General features: G+C 33.8%; 1 protein-coding gene across 1 annotated transcript; it reads left to right on the top strand.

Annotated features, from left to right (window-relative positions):
- The first annotated feature begins 835 nt into the window (after positions 1–835).
- LOC106066363 (serine/threonine-protein kinase H1 homolog) lies at positions 836–16,962 on the top strand. The gene is made up of 2 exons (XM_013225357.2): positions 836–1,936; positions 14,140–16,962. The coding sequence occupies exons 1-2, from the start codon at positions 1,013–1,015 to the stop codon at positions 14,512–14,514; spliced, it is 1,299 nt and encodes a 432-aa protein (XP_013080811.2). The 5' UTR covers positions 836–1,012; the 3' UTR covers positions 14,515–16,962.

The following is a 16,962-nucleotide window of genomic DNA, read 5'->3' as shown; positions in this document are numbered from 1 at the left end:
TATATTATAATAGCACGTACACAGGACAGCCAGGCCTAAAATTATAGAGAAAGTAGGCCTATAATATTACCCTATCTATAAATACATATAGGCGCCTATTATATAGGCCTAAAATATATAGGTTAGATCTACCTCGCCAAAACCAAAACAAATAAATAAATAGGCCTTATACTTGTTATAGTCTACTTGATATTCTACCTAAATAGATAAACAGTAGAATACGAAAATCTCTATATTGCAATGAAGTAATAAAGATTTCGAGGTTTGGTACTGTAAAAAAAAATTAATAATAATAATAAAAGTACCAATGAAATTGCTTTTGAAAATTGAAAAAAGTTACTCTTTTTAATTTAGTCATTTAAGTCCCCAAAAAATAATCTAGATCTAGATCTCTTAGTAGATTGAGATCTAACAATGAAATCTAGGCCGCTTTGCCTTGTTATATTGAATATATAAAATTGAAACGGGGGAAAAGGGAGAGAAGAGATCTCCAGGTACTTGGCAGTAAATATTAGGTAGGCTAGCCTAGTGAATTTAGTACAAGTTATTAAGTTAGTTGTTATAACAACATGTGACGTCACAAATTGGTCACGTGTCTGCATTGACCGTATTATAAAGTAGTGCTTAGCTCTAAGATAAATCCGCTAAACTCGAAACGGAATCAATCAAATTTTACTTTTAATTTTTTTATTTCTATTATTATTATTTACAAGTATTCCAGTACTTTAAAATATAAGTTCTTCTCTAAATAACGTTAGTAAGATCATAAGAAAAAAACTAAAATGCTAGTGAGAAAGAAATTTTTTCAGCACTATTTTCAGCCGCGGATGCGTGTTGTCTAGTACACCTTTATCTTTCCTAGTTTGTGGCAAAACCTATGGAGGAATCCATGTGGATCCGGAAATAACATTTCATTTTTATGCTCGGATTACCCCCGTGTTTTTGTTCTGTGGTGCATCTCGTATGTTGTCAAAGGGATGTCACTGGTACCTTTGTGTAGTTTCGTCAAGCGATGGGTTGTATGAGCACCAAGTTGGTGCCCGAAACCCCACCAAACCCACACCTGGTTGAAACAGTTTTTAGACAGGACGCGAACACTAGGAATAATCGACACTATGCTGACAACCAGGCTCAAACGCACCTTCGATTGCGAGACACCGCTGTTCGTCAATCGACTCAGGTCAACAACGAAATCAACCAGGAGCACGGCCAGAGAACGAATAAAAAGGTGAAAAAATACAGGGATAAATTCGATTCCAAAGTGACTGCTAAGTACGATATCAAAGCTCTAATAGGGAGAGGGAGTTTTAGTCGAGTAGTAAGGGCAGAGCACAGGATAACAAAGCAGCCGTACGCTATCAAAATGATTGATAGAGTGCAAGGGAAAGAGGTGTTCGAAGCTGAACTGAACGTTTTACGGAGAGTGAAACATGTGTATATTATTCAGTTAGTTGAAGTTTTTGAATTCGAGGCATCAGAAAAGGTGTATATGGTCATGGAACTAGCCACGGGGGGCGAGCTTTTCGACCGAATAATTGCTAAAGGTAGCTTCACAGAGCGTGATGCTACCAGGGTACTGACCATGGTCCTAGATGGTGTGAAATACTTACATGGTCTAGGAATAACACACAGGGATCTCAAACCAGAAAACTTGCTGTACTATCATCCAGGTCATGATTCCAAAATCATGATTACAGACTTTGGGCTCAGTGCCATGGTTAAGGGTCCAGACAACCTTATGAGGACCACCTGTGGCACACCAGAGTATATTGCACCAGAGATTTTGGCACGGAAACCATATACTAGCCAGGTTGACCTATGGGCAATAGGTGTGATTACTTACATTCTACTCAGCGGAACAATGCCGTTTGATGATGAAAACAGAACAAGATTGTACAGAATGATAATTAAGGCAAAATACAGTTATGCTGGCGAGGTAAATATCATTTTAAAAACATTTCTTCAGAATTCTTTTATATCTCAATGGTTGTGGTTCATCAGTGACAGTGTTTATTTGGATACACATAATTAAATTTATATGTGGTCAGCCTAAAAAAATTCAGCTTGATGAGGCCAAAATAAAAAATCAAGGTGAAACACTCTTTATCTCAGACCTGCACTAGAATAAAAATCCCTGCATATCCAATGGAACTTTCTTTTCAGTAGCCTCTTGACAGTTTTAAAGAAATTTTTAATATTGTTTACAAAAAATACATTATATAAATATATATACTAATTTATACATATTGATGTCAAACTCAGAATGAGAGGTTTAAAATTAACATGTTCGATAAAATTCATAATGCTAAGTTTTTATGACTAGTAAATGTTAGTAGTAAAATAAAATAAGATTGGTTAAAAAGATTTTTAATTGTACACATCATAGTGTATATATATGTATTTATTTTTAAACAATGTAAAATATGAACATATAAGTATACATCTATATTTATAAATAAGAGATTCTTCTAGTCAATAGAAGTTCTTTGCTTTGTTGAAAAAGTAGGCATTGTAAAGTGATTTTTTGATTTATAGTACACTATATTCAAGAAGTTTGCCATATATATTATATACATATTCTCATAGCGCATTGAGTCTACATTTTGTTTATTAACAATGCAATAAATTAAATTATTATTTTAGTATTATTTGTACCAGAACTTTAAAAGAAATCTCAGATTAACACTTGATATGTAGCCTATATACTATTGCTTATTGTCACCTGATCTCTTTTTGTTTCAATGTGCTCCAATGGACTGCTCTGCATTGGAATAGCATCTGATCTCCCATCTGATCTCCCATCCATACAATTTGAATTATGGTAGCAATTAATAATAAAATAGCTTTGCATTGCTCCTCACACGGAACAGTTGATTAGGAATACATACCCCTTTCCACACTTTAGTCCTGCCCTCTCTCACACACACTCTTCATGCACCCATCAGTTGTAGTCCATAAGAATTAAATTTATGTACTTTTGTTTCCTTCTATGGAACTGTATACAAGTATATATATGAGAAGAACACTGCTTTCCCTAAGTTAGAAACTGCACACAAATCTCTTTTTGTCAATTAGTGGAAGAAAAAATAACATTTGGTTTGCCTCCTCCATAGCCACAATTTTAATACATATATATATCCCCTATATATCATTATATGTGTCTTCATACTATTAACACTTCTTTGGCCCATCTGTTATATCCAATGTGATGATAAAATATTTCTGCTACCCTAGATGCTTTTCTTAATCCAATGGAACAATTTATGAGACATTTTTTTTCTGTTCTTTAAACAGTTTTATCTTTACATTAAATTTTTATTTTCTTTTACACATTTAGTCAGTCTAATCTGAAAAACTAAGTCCATAAAAGTAAAGAAAAATCTGAAATTATAATGTAACATTAGGATTTATAAATTTCATCTTTTCATCAGCAGAAGTTCCAATTATTTTAAATTAAAAAAAAAAAAAGACAACCTGCGTTATTTTATGGTAAACTTGTACCTTAAGGCTTAAAAAGGTTACAAAGTTTGTATCACAGTACTTTTTAAGCTTACATTGTATCACAATACTTTAGAAGTTTACATGGTATCTTCTTATTCAAAGAATACTGTTTAAAAATATTAGTTGTGCATTCTAAGGCAATTAAAAAATTATATAACAAATGTAAAACCTAAGTTCTATTTAATCATAATTAGATTGATAGATTAGCTTATTTAAATATAAATTAAATTCATAATTAGTTGTCTCCTTATTTGGAACAGTATACAACACTGTTTACATTAATGTTTTTTAAAAAATACTAATAATTATTACCTTTTTCTTAATGTGGTCTCCCTTGATTTTTAATATTAATAGTAAATATAGTTTAAAATGTATTTTTATGAGAAAAAAAAAGACTTAAATATTTAGTTTTAACAACAAACTGGTTTGCTTCTAGGAGATGAAATGGCACCTGAACTTAGCAAGTTCTGCAAAATATCATGAAATCAGATTTTCTTTTTTATATTTTTAGATCTAAACTTGACAGATCTAACTTTGATTAGTGAATGGTGTTGTGAATGCCACTGCATATGTCCTAAACGAAGCTGACATCAAAGAAGAGAACAAATGTTTTAAAAAACGTATCCCCGGTAGACAATGCTTTAAATGTGACAAAATATGTAGGTCACAGCTGGTTTTTCAAAGTCATATGAAATATGCTTATAAATCCAAAATACGCCAAATTTTAAAAGCCTTGTTGAAAGCAGTACCTTAAAGTTTTTTATAACTAGGTTAGACTGTATGTTAAATAAGATTTATGACTGCATTTTAAAATTTGAAAGAAAAGTGTAAAGTTGACACATTTCTGATTAGATTTAAACCAACTATTCAGCTTATTTCATTGCCTATTTTAAATAGAATAAATTCAAATCATCTTCACCCTGATATATATTGCAAACATATCCAATATCAGCAGTAACATATTATATTGTTTACTTCTGAAGCATGCAGCTGATGTCACAACCAGTGTAAATATTGTTTACTGCAGAAGAAGTGCGGCTGCTGTCACATTCAGTGCCATTGCACTGGATATGGTTGTCTTTCCCTTTACAAAAAACATAATAAATTACTGGAGAAAGCAAAAAAATTATTGATCAATAAGCTAGATGTTGGCTATGAAGCAATATTAGAACACATATGTTAATTAAAAAATCAAGATTTAGAACTGACAGAGGGAAAAGATAAATTTAAAAAATGTGATGTGAAGTGAATTTATGAAACCCCCATGTTTGAAAAGCTGTAACTTAAAAAATATATGATACAGACATAATCACTCAAGAAACCAAATAACAATTTACTTCATTTTTTTTTTCAGCTCTTTTGGGAAAACATATTAATACATTTTTAAAATGTCTTAAAAAATAGTGGGATTTAAAAAAATGGAAATTTTGCATAGTTATGTTACAGAAAATCCAGCAAAACTAACATTTTGAAATAAAAATAGTTTGTAATGTATTGTACACATTGTACCTTGTTTTGAAACAACATAGTAAGAACATAAGTTTTGTAGTTTTATACAACAAATTGAAGTAAATGCTAGAAACATGACATGATAATGAGCCTTTCCATATAGACAGGTTCTAATTATGTGAACAACTTTATATATATACAAGTATTAAAGTTTAAAATAGGCCTACTTCACTAAATCATATTTCTAGCTTCACTAAAAAAAGAAAATGTAAAATTAGATGCATTCATCTTCATTCTAAAATGTAATGATGACACTGATCTGCCATTATAATTGTGTTGTAATGGATGTATTGCAACGCTTAACTATTGGTTACAATAATTGTAATGGGGTGTATAAAAGAAGCTGTTTTCTCATATTTTTTTTAAGCATCAAACTTCTAAACTGTGACATATTTATATATATATCTATATATATCTATATATATATATATAGGCCTATTAGCCGGAAATAATCCGTGGCTTGCGGGCCTTAGTTTGTGCATTACTAATCTAGTGGTTAGGATTTATTTATATCTATGTCAAACGTAGCTAATGTTCCTTTCAAGTTTTTCTATTTTGCCATGAAAATAAAAGTAGTTTTGCGAAAATGGGTTCACATCCATATCAAATATAAAATACTATGGAAACGGGTTTACCCGATTTGTTAAAGGCGAATAGAGATCACTAAAGTAAGCAATACAAATTATGAAAGTAGAGCGAGATGATTGGAATATAAAGTACAATTACAACGGGCTTACCCTATTTGTTAATTGAAGGGGATTATAAAATACGCCAGGACGTCTGAATTCGCAGATATTTATGTAAAAATGCTTTTGAAACACAAAATTGAAGGTTAATTTTATTAAATAATGAAATCAGTAGACTATATTTTATATTTTCATGTGTCAAAGTAAAAATCTATCAGTGCGAAGTGTAGTTCTTAATATTAGATCTAAATATGGCCTAGATCCATGAAATAGTAACACTTTCATAGATTTGGGCAACTTTTTTTTTTTTTTTTTTTTTTTTTTTTTTTTTTTTTTTTTTGCCAAGTTTTATCAAGATTGGTCAAACGGTTGTGATTTCTATGCGGGACATAAGCCTACACCCATACATACGCTATATACTTTCTGCTTTATAGTATATATAATTTATTTATAAAGGTCTAAGATTTAAACAAAATTCAGTTTTCTTTGTGTATTTCAAGTTTAAATGAGAAAGTATAAATTTCTGTTCAGTCAATGCCAAGGAATGTTTCTGTTTGTGCGACAGATCCCATAGTATTAGTCCTATTATTATGTGTGTATTCATTTAAGTTTTCATCTCTAATATATAAATCAAATTTTCCATCGTATTCTTAAGTTTTGAAATGGTTAGGTAACAAAGTTAGTCTTATATTAGGCCTACTTTTGAAATGGTTAGGTAACAAAGCTTTTTTTTTTTAATTACTTTGCAAAGTAAATTCTACGTCGAATGACAGCGTAAATTATAAATAGTTACAATACTTTGTGTCGCTAGAGCTGTGTTGCTGTTACTAAACTTTGCATCATTAGAATCGCGTTGGTAAAGGATTATCGCGGCTTAAAAGGTGTCATTTATCCTTGTCGTTAATTTACAGGGTTGGCTTATTTATTTTGTATATGTCAAGTACCAAAGACATTCTTTTCCACTGTTTCACATTTCTTATGTTTGGACGAACTCTTTGAAGAGCTTCATCTTCCTAAGTGCCATTAGAGTATAACGTACACCTTGAAACAGAACTATAGTCACAAGCTAAAATGGAACGGGTTGTAGGATTTAGTGAAAATCTCTGAACAGTCAAGACTAGACTAGATTGACAAATGGATGCGCAAAGAATTGAATTATCCTCTTCTCTGTAGATAGTGGCTCTTATACCCCGTAAATGTTTCAATGATGATACTGAAAAGCCAACAAAATGAATTCGTTAAATGTTTTCTTATATTTTAATATATTTTGCATATCGTTTAATACGATATAGTGCACTCTGGACTGTCGTTCAATGGTACCCCGTTGTCCTGCGGTAGGTTTTGGCTAGGATATAATCATCTTCAAAACTGAAGGAACATCCGAAATAAGTCAAATTCATTTCGTTTCTTTATAACATCAATGCTAACTTTGGTTTTTCACGATTAAATCTCCAACATAAAGTGTTTTTATACATTTCATTTTCGCCATCCTCTTCAGCGCTATATATATATATATGGACCATTATGGACGAGCATCGGTTCGCCTTTAAAACAATATGAAATGAAGGAGGTCGGGTTATGATCAGAAATGTAATGGCCCCTTCCCTGTAACATAAGTCGCTATTCTTCTTGTAGTGTTAGGAGGAGAATAATCAAATGTTTGCTAGTATCTGATTCGTTTAGAGTTGGATCTAATTTCATAAATAAATAGTCGATTCTTTACTTACATTGAGTCAAACAAACAAACAAAAAAAAAAGAGAGAGGGGATTGACATTTATTGTTTTGTCTTTGTTGAATGGAAACCTTTCTGCTTTCTTTAATCTGTAGGTCTAGATTACAATCTATTCATTACACAAAAAACAAAAACAAAATTAAGATAACTAGATTTGTGCAGTGTAGACATTAGTGAGATAAACTACTATCATTATTAATTATTTAGAGATCGTGACTATAAGGGAAAATTTGAAGAACAGTCTAATCCTAGTAAAATTTTCTCTCTTTCTGTTCCTGCCTCCCTCACCCCCAGCTACCTCCATTTTCATCAAATCCAATGGCCTCCCTCACCCACGGCTACCTCCATTTTCATCAAATCCAATGGCCTCCCTCACCCACTGCTACCACCATTTTCATCAAATCTAATGGTCTCCCTCACCCACGGCTACCTCCATTTTCATCAAATCCAATGGCCTCCCTCACCCACGGCTACCTCCATTTTCATCAAATCCAATCCGGCTACCTCCATTTTCATCAAATCCAATGGCCTCCCTCACCCACGGCTACCTCCATTTTCATCAAATCCAATGGTCTCCCTCACCCACGGCTACCTCCATTTTCTTCAAATCCAATGGTCTCCCTCATCCCCGGCTACCTCCATTTTCATCAAATCTAATGGCCTCCCTCACCCACGGCTACCACCATTTTCATCAAATCCAATGGTCTCCCTCACCCCCGGCTACCTCCATTTTCATCAAATCCAATCCGGCTACCTCCATTTTCATCAAATCCAATGGCCTCCCTCACCCACGGCTACCTCCATTTTCATCAAATCCAATGGTCTCCCTCACCCACGGCTGCCTCCATTTTCTTCAAATCCAATGGTCTCCCTCATCCCCGGCTACCTCCATTTTCATCAAATCTAATGGCCTCCCTCACCCACGGCTACCACCATTTTCATCAAATCCAATGGTCTCCCTCACCCCCGGCTACCTCCATTTTCATCAAATCCAATCCGGCTACCTCCATTTTCATCAAATCCAATGGCCTCCCTCACCCACGGCTACCTCCATTTTCATCAAATCCAATGGTCTCCCTCACCCACGGCTACCTCCATTTTCTTCAAATCCAATGGTCTCCCTCATCCCCGGCTACCTCCATTTTCATCAAATCTAATGGCCTCCCTCACCCACGGCTACCACCATTTTCATCAAATCCAATGGTCTCCCTCACCCCCGGCTACCTCCATTTTCATCAAATCCAATCCGGCTACCTCCATTTTCATCAAATCCAATGGCCTCCCTCACCCACGGCTACCTCCATTTTCATCAAATCCAATGGTCTCCCTCACCCACGGCTACCTCCATTTTCTTCAAATCCAATGGTCTCCCTCATCCCCGGCTACCTCCATTTTCATCAAATCTAATGGCCTCCCTCACCCACGGCTACCACCATTTTCATCAAATCCAATGGTCTCCCTCACCCCCGGCTACCTCCATTTTCATCAAATCCAATCCGGCTACCTCCATTTTCATCAAATCCAATGGCCTCCCTCACCCACGGCTACCTCCATTTTCATCAAATCCAATGGTCTCCCTCACCCACGGCTACCTCCATTTTCATCAAATCCAATGGTCTCCCTCACCCACGGCTACCACCATTTTCATCAAATCCAATGGCCTCCCTCACCCCCGGCTACCACCATTTTCATCAAATCCAATGGCCTCCCTCACCCACGGCTACCTCAATTTTCATCAAATCTAATGGCCTTCATCAAGTGTTAATTTCAAGATTTAGACGTACATTTAGCAAGGTTTAGAATGGGTGTCAAATTCTAAAATAGAAGTCACTTTAGGATTGCTACTACATTACTACATCTAGTAACTAGATTTATTCCTTTGCCAGAGGCAAAAAAAAGTTATTGTTTCTTCCTACGACGTTTAAAAACTGTTAGTCTCGAGTCCACATCAGACGCCTATTAACCGTCTGGGCTGTGTCTTAATCCTGAAAATAGTTAGATCTAGGTCTGCCTAGTCTAGTTCCGATCTACAGGGCACAGACCCAGTAGTCGAGTCTGCTCTCCTCACTTCCGGCTTGACAGGAAGTCTCTGCTTCCTGACCCATCACACTGTTTCAGCTGTTGCAACCGCTGCCAACACACCTTGGCAAACATCGCACACATGGGCTAAACGGTGGAAACTTTCCTCTCTACGTTTTTTTTTTTTTAATGATAGATTTAGCTCTGGAAGGTCAAGGCCAAATGCGCGTGTCTTCATTCGTTGCGAGGGAAATGCACGTGCAGACCTACGAACGCTTATAATTTAGTAGGTTTACTTCTGATTTATGAGTATTCTCTGACAATGGTTTTGTTGGCGGCTAGATATTTTTATTCGTATCAAAGCTTACAACTAGATCAATAGTGAGGGTTACACAAGGGTTATCTCTCGACCGGTGCCAATACAAACAAGTTCAATACATGACTTGGGACAAACAAAACAACAGTTCCACATCTACCAGTGGGTCTAACGTAAAACGGGAATTTTGGCGGGTGTTAGGTTTTAGAGATAGTGTCTGCATGTATATCTAGTAGATCCGTACTTATTCCCAGAATAAGTGAATTCATTTCATATAGATCCAGCAACTCGTATCCCTGCAATCACCAAAAGCTGGCTCACAAAGCACACATCTTTACATCGACACTAAAGATATATACAACAATGAACTGTTGTCAGAAAAAGAGAAGATAAAAAAAAAACAAAAAAAAACCTGTCAATGGAGGAATGAGGTTTGTGTTATATTGGTAGGTGGCCTCTCTGGGACAGCTGTACTCGCACTTGTCACTTTTCAGCACAAGGTACTTACACCTAAAGTAGCTACACTTAATCTCAATCTTAATAGCGGCTTTGCTTGGGGTGTTGAATGATTACTTGTGTCAGGTGACTAGGTGTTGACATCTGTTTCTTGCTTCATTTCTACCATATTGAAACCATATAGATCTGTTCCTGAGAATAGAGAAAACATTTAACAGTATTTTTTTAGAACTATCTAATTCAGTAGTATGATACCACAGCAGTCAAACAGACTAAGGGATAGGTGAAGGTGAATTCAGTAGATACAAATTCTTAAGATGAGAACTTTTTTTTTTTCTGGATTTACTTTCAACATAGATTTACAAATAGGACAGACTCAACCCTACACAAAATATATGTACTAACTGATGTAATATTTTCATGCACCCAATTCAGTTATTTTTTCTAAAATTACCCAGCAGTAAGAGTAGCTGTTGGACTAGAGATCAGTCTTGTGTGATTTGAGTGACCTTTTTGTTTGGACTTATGTTAATCTTTTCAACATATCTCAGATATTGATTAGACTTTATTTCCATTTTGTTGTTGTTTTCAAATATTTATGGATTAACTCTTTCTCTCCGTAATTATTTACCACATTCTGGTGGAATCAACGTGGTATCGTCAATTAGGAGAGAAAGAGTTAAAAGGACTATAGCTGCTCTAATAATAACCTCTAGAGTTGCTATTACTGCTGATGGGACAAACATATCTTAACCTCACCCCTTCTTCTTTTTATATATAGGTGACTTAATATAGAACAATAACTAAAGAAAACAAACAGAACAATGGCTTTGTCTACTTCAGGTGTGGAAAAATATGCAGGTTGCAACTGGGTTTGCATGACCATGTGAAACACTGCACTCATCATTAATCTTCAGAATCGAAGCCCATTATTATTATTAAATATAGTGATTTATTTCTTTTACAAGTTTTAAACTTAATTGTTTGGTTGTTCCAAAATAGAACCAAACAGAATCAAATAATAGACAAGAAATTAGCTGGAAATTTTAATTTGTTAAAAGGTACAAAGATGTAAAATTGTTTTCAATAATAATTTTTAATAACCTTGGTTAGGAGAATAGAATATGCATCCTCCGTTTGGGACCCCTCAACTCAAGAAAACATTAAGAAACTGGAACACACACAAAATAGAGCATTGAGATTCATAACAAACGAATATTCACATTTGACTAGAGTAACACCTTTAGTAAAATCACTAAATTTAGAAAGCCTTCAGGACAGAAGACTCAAAAGTAAAGTAGCAATTATACATAAAACATTGAACCATAATCTTCAAATTCAAAAACAAAATTTAATTAAATACTCTAGAAGACACAAAGATAAATGCACATTCCTCATCCCATATGCTAGGACAAATTTTTACAAATAGTCCTTCTTCCCTAGTGCTATTAGAGCATGGAATGGGTTGCCTGAGCTAGCCAGGAAAACTAGTGACGTGGCAGAATTTAAGTCATTGGTTAATATGCATGACTAAATGCATGACGTGTAGGACGTAATCATCTTCTTTTTTAAGTAACGTCTGTATTATATAAGATAAGATTTGTGTTGATTGGATTGAAACTGATCTAAATCTATATTCCTTTTTCCTGCTTCTTCTGGGGGTGACTTTGATTGATGGGCTGTAGTATAAATATAAATATTCCTTGTTTTTTAATTAAAACAAAAGTAGAACAAACTTCTTCTGTCTCATCAGTCATCCTAGACCTGAGATGAACCTCGTAGTGGTTTCCAGATCAGCCAGTTCTCCATATAGTTTTTCTTCTTTTGAAGGGTTTTGGAGTAGAGTCCTGTTCAGGCCTCTCGATGCAACTTTGAAGGACATTGTTGGCATTCTCTGGTGATGCTCCATAAAAGCAAGTTTTCGAGCCCAACTTTTAGCTTCTGGAACATATGTTGTTTCATTTTGTTGTCTCCGGTTCTGAGGCATTAAATTATGTATTGGTCATGTTTAGATAGCTAATAATAGTCATCATTTTTCTTGTAATTGGGATGTGAGCTGATTCATTTATCATTTATTCTACTCTTTGTCATTTTCTTCATTTCTGGGTAGAGAGGAATTTTCATTTGTTTGTTCATTATCCATCTCTGGCCAGTATGTCTGCTTTTTCATTGCCTTCTATTTAAATGTGTCTAGAATCCATTAAAGAACAGTTTCCTTGCTGTTGTTGTTTAGGGTTACAAGAGATGTCATGAGTTGTTTTATATAGAAAAAAAATCACAGTTTTTGAGGCTTCAAATGACTGTTTTGGCATTGGTCAGTAGGACAATTTGGGTGTTAAGTGTACTTGGGTAGTTTACTAGTGTGGTAGAGCAAATAACATTATAGCATTCAATAATTGATTCAGTTTATTTTACAATACCACAGAAGGAAGAATATTTCAAGATTCTTTTTGTTGCATGCACCTTTCCCACCTATTCATATGATTTAAGTCAGTCATTAAAGGCCTAACAACACTATTGATCATTAATAGAACATTTGTTTGAAGGAGAAAACAAAGAGGATATTAGTCAGCTTGATTTGCAATTTTTTAAAAGTTGTATGACTTTAAAGGGGCCAGATAGCACCATTTAAGGAGGTGACTTTGACTGGTGGGCTGTAGTATTGGCATCACGGAATTAGTTGATAAGCAGGCCCTCCTTATACGCTACTCATCCCATAATATTTCTTTGTAATGTAATATTTCTTTTATGATTTTAGTCAATTTTTTTTTATTTGAGTATTTGATCAGGTTATTTTTTTTAATTGAACTTATGGCTCAGTGCTTTATTTTCATACTTCACATGTCAATATTTAACTCTGTGGTACCTCTAAATAGTAGCTTTACCATAGTTGGTACTCTTAAGTCTGATAAATCTCACTTTATTTTTTTATTTTTTTTTTAATTGGTTTTCATAGTTAAGTAAAAAAAAAAAAAATTAAAATTTCCCTTTTAGACATTTCGATCTATAGGGCAGATGATGTAAAGGTCATCTGTTTCTGTGGCCCACGGTATATGAGGGTGTCTTGTGGCTAACACAACGACCAACTGCCTTTACTTTTCCGCAACTAGTGTCAGGTACCCATTAGAGCTGGGTTCAGAGGCACCCAAAAATCCTGATATTAAAAATCCCAGTCTTCACCAGAAATCAACCCGGGACTTCCGGTTCGAAAGCGCTTTACCGCTCAGCCACCACGCTTCTTGGTTACTCATAGTTACTTTCTATTTGCTAAAATGATCTCATTTGATATAAATATTGTAGTGTTATTCTAACTAAATTTATTTAATTGTAGTTTCTAGAATTGGCCTACAAGTTATACTTTTCCCCATGTTTCTACTATCTAGTCAAATATTTCAATCTCAGCTTTCTACTGATTTAAAACAAGTATTTTGTTGCCATATTTTAGTTTGAGAGGAGTTTACTGGTGCTTTAATTTAAGCAGTTCAGTTTTATGCATAATTAATTTTTGTAATACTTTTACATTTCTTTTTCCTATTTTAAATTATTTGGTTTATAAGTAGAAGAATCATAGAGCATTATGACACCAATTTTAATGTTCCTTGAAAAAATCTGTTTGATTTTGTTAATAAACCAAAATCTTAAAAATTTATCTCTTAAAATATATCCTTCACAGATCCTTTAAAGTGCTTACATAAAAAATGGCATCATGAAAATGATTTTAAATTAATGTGTCATGGTATCACTTATTGATTTAATCTTATTTTTTAAATAAAAAAAAATTAATGCTTTAGAGTCAACTCATGGCTTTGTAAGAAGACATATTGTCATATGGGAATTTTAGGTCTTATTACAAGATTTATTGACTGTATCTCTATCAGTTTTTCTATTTTTGTGTACATTTTTTATTTTTATTTCGCAGCACTGGAAAGATGTGTCAGCCCTGGCCAAAGATTTCATTGATAAAACTCTGGTGCTAGACCCTAATGAACGTATGACAGCAAGTCAAGCGTGCATACATCCCTGGTTACGACAGAATGCTCATGTTGCCTCCAGCAAAAACTTACATCGAACCATATCTCAGAATCTCCTTCGGCGTCAGTCCCAAAGAGCGAACAGCACAAAATCTGCCAAGTCCACAAAATCTACCAAGAGCAACAAATCAAACAAATCAGGACACTCGCTTCGCTCGGACAGACGGCGGGTCCAGCCAGAGGAGATTGATGAGTTACATAAAGACCCTGAAGTCCAAGCTGACCTTGCGTCACTTGGCAGCCATCATAGTAACAGTGCATAGCCAATACAAAAGTGAACAGGAAGAACACAAAATGTCTCATCCAGCCCTTCGTCTGAATAGAAAACAACAACACATTTTTCAGTTCCACATGTGAATGGCATTCGTTTTGTTTTCAGTTGTAAGTATATGAAAAATGTCTGTTTGATATGGTGCTCTGATTATAGTGCAAGTGATACAGGGTAAACATTTTGTTATGAAAGTGCTTGACATATTATTACACTTGGAAATGATCTAACTGAAGTGGATAGTCAGCAATAGAAGAATAAAAAGTAGTACAATGTTCATTGTCTTTGGACTTCAGGAGAGTGCATAAAAGAGTTCAACTATTTCCTGCTAGGATTTTATTGACAATTTTAAATTTAGATTATTTTTGTTTCCTTTTATTGCTTTTCTTTCAGAAAACTAATTGAATGTATGAATTTCAATTTCTTAAAAAAAAAAAATTTTTTTTGGTCGAAGATTGTATTTAAAAAAACAAACTTTGCAATATCACAATCATCAAATCAGCTATTGGTTATAAGGTTTTATATCAAAGGGAGGCTACTAAGCTCAACAAAAGTTTACACTTTACTTAAAGTACTAATATGGAAGAGTTACTGTTTTATATATACATATTTATATATATATATTTAATTTATTGATATAGGCTGTGACAAGTCCAATAATTTAGTTAGTTTGCTGACTTTTTCTAGCCTCAAAAATTTCATTTCTGCTCCTGCGCCACAGTGTAGATTCTTTTGTCTTATGGGTTGTAGTAAAGATGTTAAATGAAATTTGGAATGTCTAATCTTCTCATTCCAGAGAGTTTGTTTCACTCCTAACCTATGTATAACACCTAAAAAAATAAAGTGTTTCTGTTAACTTTTAATAATTCCTGAAAGCACTCAAATATTTTTCTTCTTTTTTTTTTTTCTCTACATAAAGCTATAGGAATTTTTTTTAAAAATTATTGTTTTTTTCTGTCTCAACTTATTGATAGAATGTGAAACATTATGCACCTTCTAATAAAAGAAAACTGTTTTCTATATTTGAATGGCAAGCTAACAAAGGTTTCCATTGTTTGATGCTATTTTTGAATCACTCTTAAAATGGCAGAACAGAAAGTGGGTGCTGACTGGTAGAATGGCCTTGTCTAATTCAAGGGAACAACTTGTTCAGGTGCTACTTGGTCTCATGTCAAATTAGAAATACAAAACTATGTTAGACAAACCTTTTTTGTTTTTTAAACTTTTTTTTTTGTTTACAAATGAAGTGAAACTTTTAATTCTGGGTTTGGCCACAGTATATTTTGTTATTGTAGATTTTACTTTGGAAAGACATTCAATTTTTTTAAAATGTTGTTCATGTATCTGCAATGAAAAATAAATATGTTGTGAGTGAGTACAGTGGTTGGAATGTTCAGTAAAAACCCAATGCAACAATGTAGTGGGTAGTGTAAATACAAGATCTGACAACATGTAAATACATTAACAATTAGTATGAAGCCGTTCAACAGATATTGCCTAGATGTAAATATTATTCTTTCAGTGCAAAAAAAAGCCATCTCTTTTTGTATTGTTCTAATTTTTTTTTAACCAACAATCAAAAACCTTTTTTTTTTTATAGGAGTTTGTATTTTAAATTAGTGATTGAGGATGAAAGTATTGTTTTAATGTCAGAGATTATGTAACATAATTTTAGAACAAGAAGTGCGTTTTGTATTAAGTGCTTATGTTTATCTCAGATAGCTAGTCTGTGAATGTATTTTGTTGGTGTGGAACTATGACTCTTTTTTTTTTACATGTGGACAAATATGACAAGATTTATGTGTGAATGTCTTGACATGTTTTAATTGATGACTGTGACAATGATGGCTGTATGTGATTGTAACTGAATTCTCTTCTAACTGTTCTCTTCAGGTACATTTGATCTTTAAACATAAATATATAGCCCTGTTCTATTGAGGAGTTATTGTAATGTTGACAAAACATTTATTCTATTGTTTTATACACATAATCACTTTGAACAAACCAGCAAAGGTTAGAAAAAGAAAAGTTGATCACATTGAGCAGGTTGATCATGAGTGGCAGTTGTTGGGCTCATTTCAAGTTTCAGTCATTAGAGAAGCTGTGATCAGTCAGAATAGAAATGGACCTCAAGGAATTCTCTGTAAATTATTGAATTTTGTGCATGATTATTTCCATTAAATGGAAGGCTGCCCTTTTAATTCTATTCTATACATATAGTTAACTGTCACATTTTCCTTTTGTTGTTGTATTTATGATTCAGATTGTACACAAATATTGTTTATGTTTGAAATGCAGTCAGCAATTGAAATTTCGGTAGTCAGATCTTTTTAACCAAACATTTTATTTAAAAAACCTTTTTGATAGCATTGACTTCCTCATACATGATCTAATGAACATTATGCACCAAGAAATAATAAACATAAAATACCCAGTTAACTCA

This window comes from Biomphalaria glabrata, chromosome 7 (genome assembly GCF_947242115.1).
Source record: "Biomphalaria glabrata chromosome 7, xgBioGlab47.1, whole genome shotgun sequence".
Taxonomy (NCBI): domain Eukaryota; kingdom Metazoa; phylum Mollusca; class Gastropoda; family Planorbidae; genus Biomphalaria; species Biomphalaria glabrata.
The sequence above is the reverse complement of the archived record's forward strand: the minus strand, read 5'-3'. Positions and strand labels throughout refer to the sequence as shown.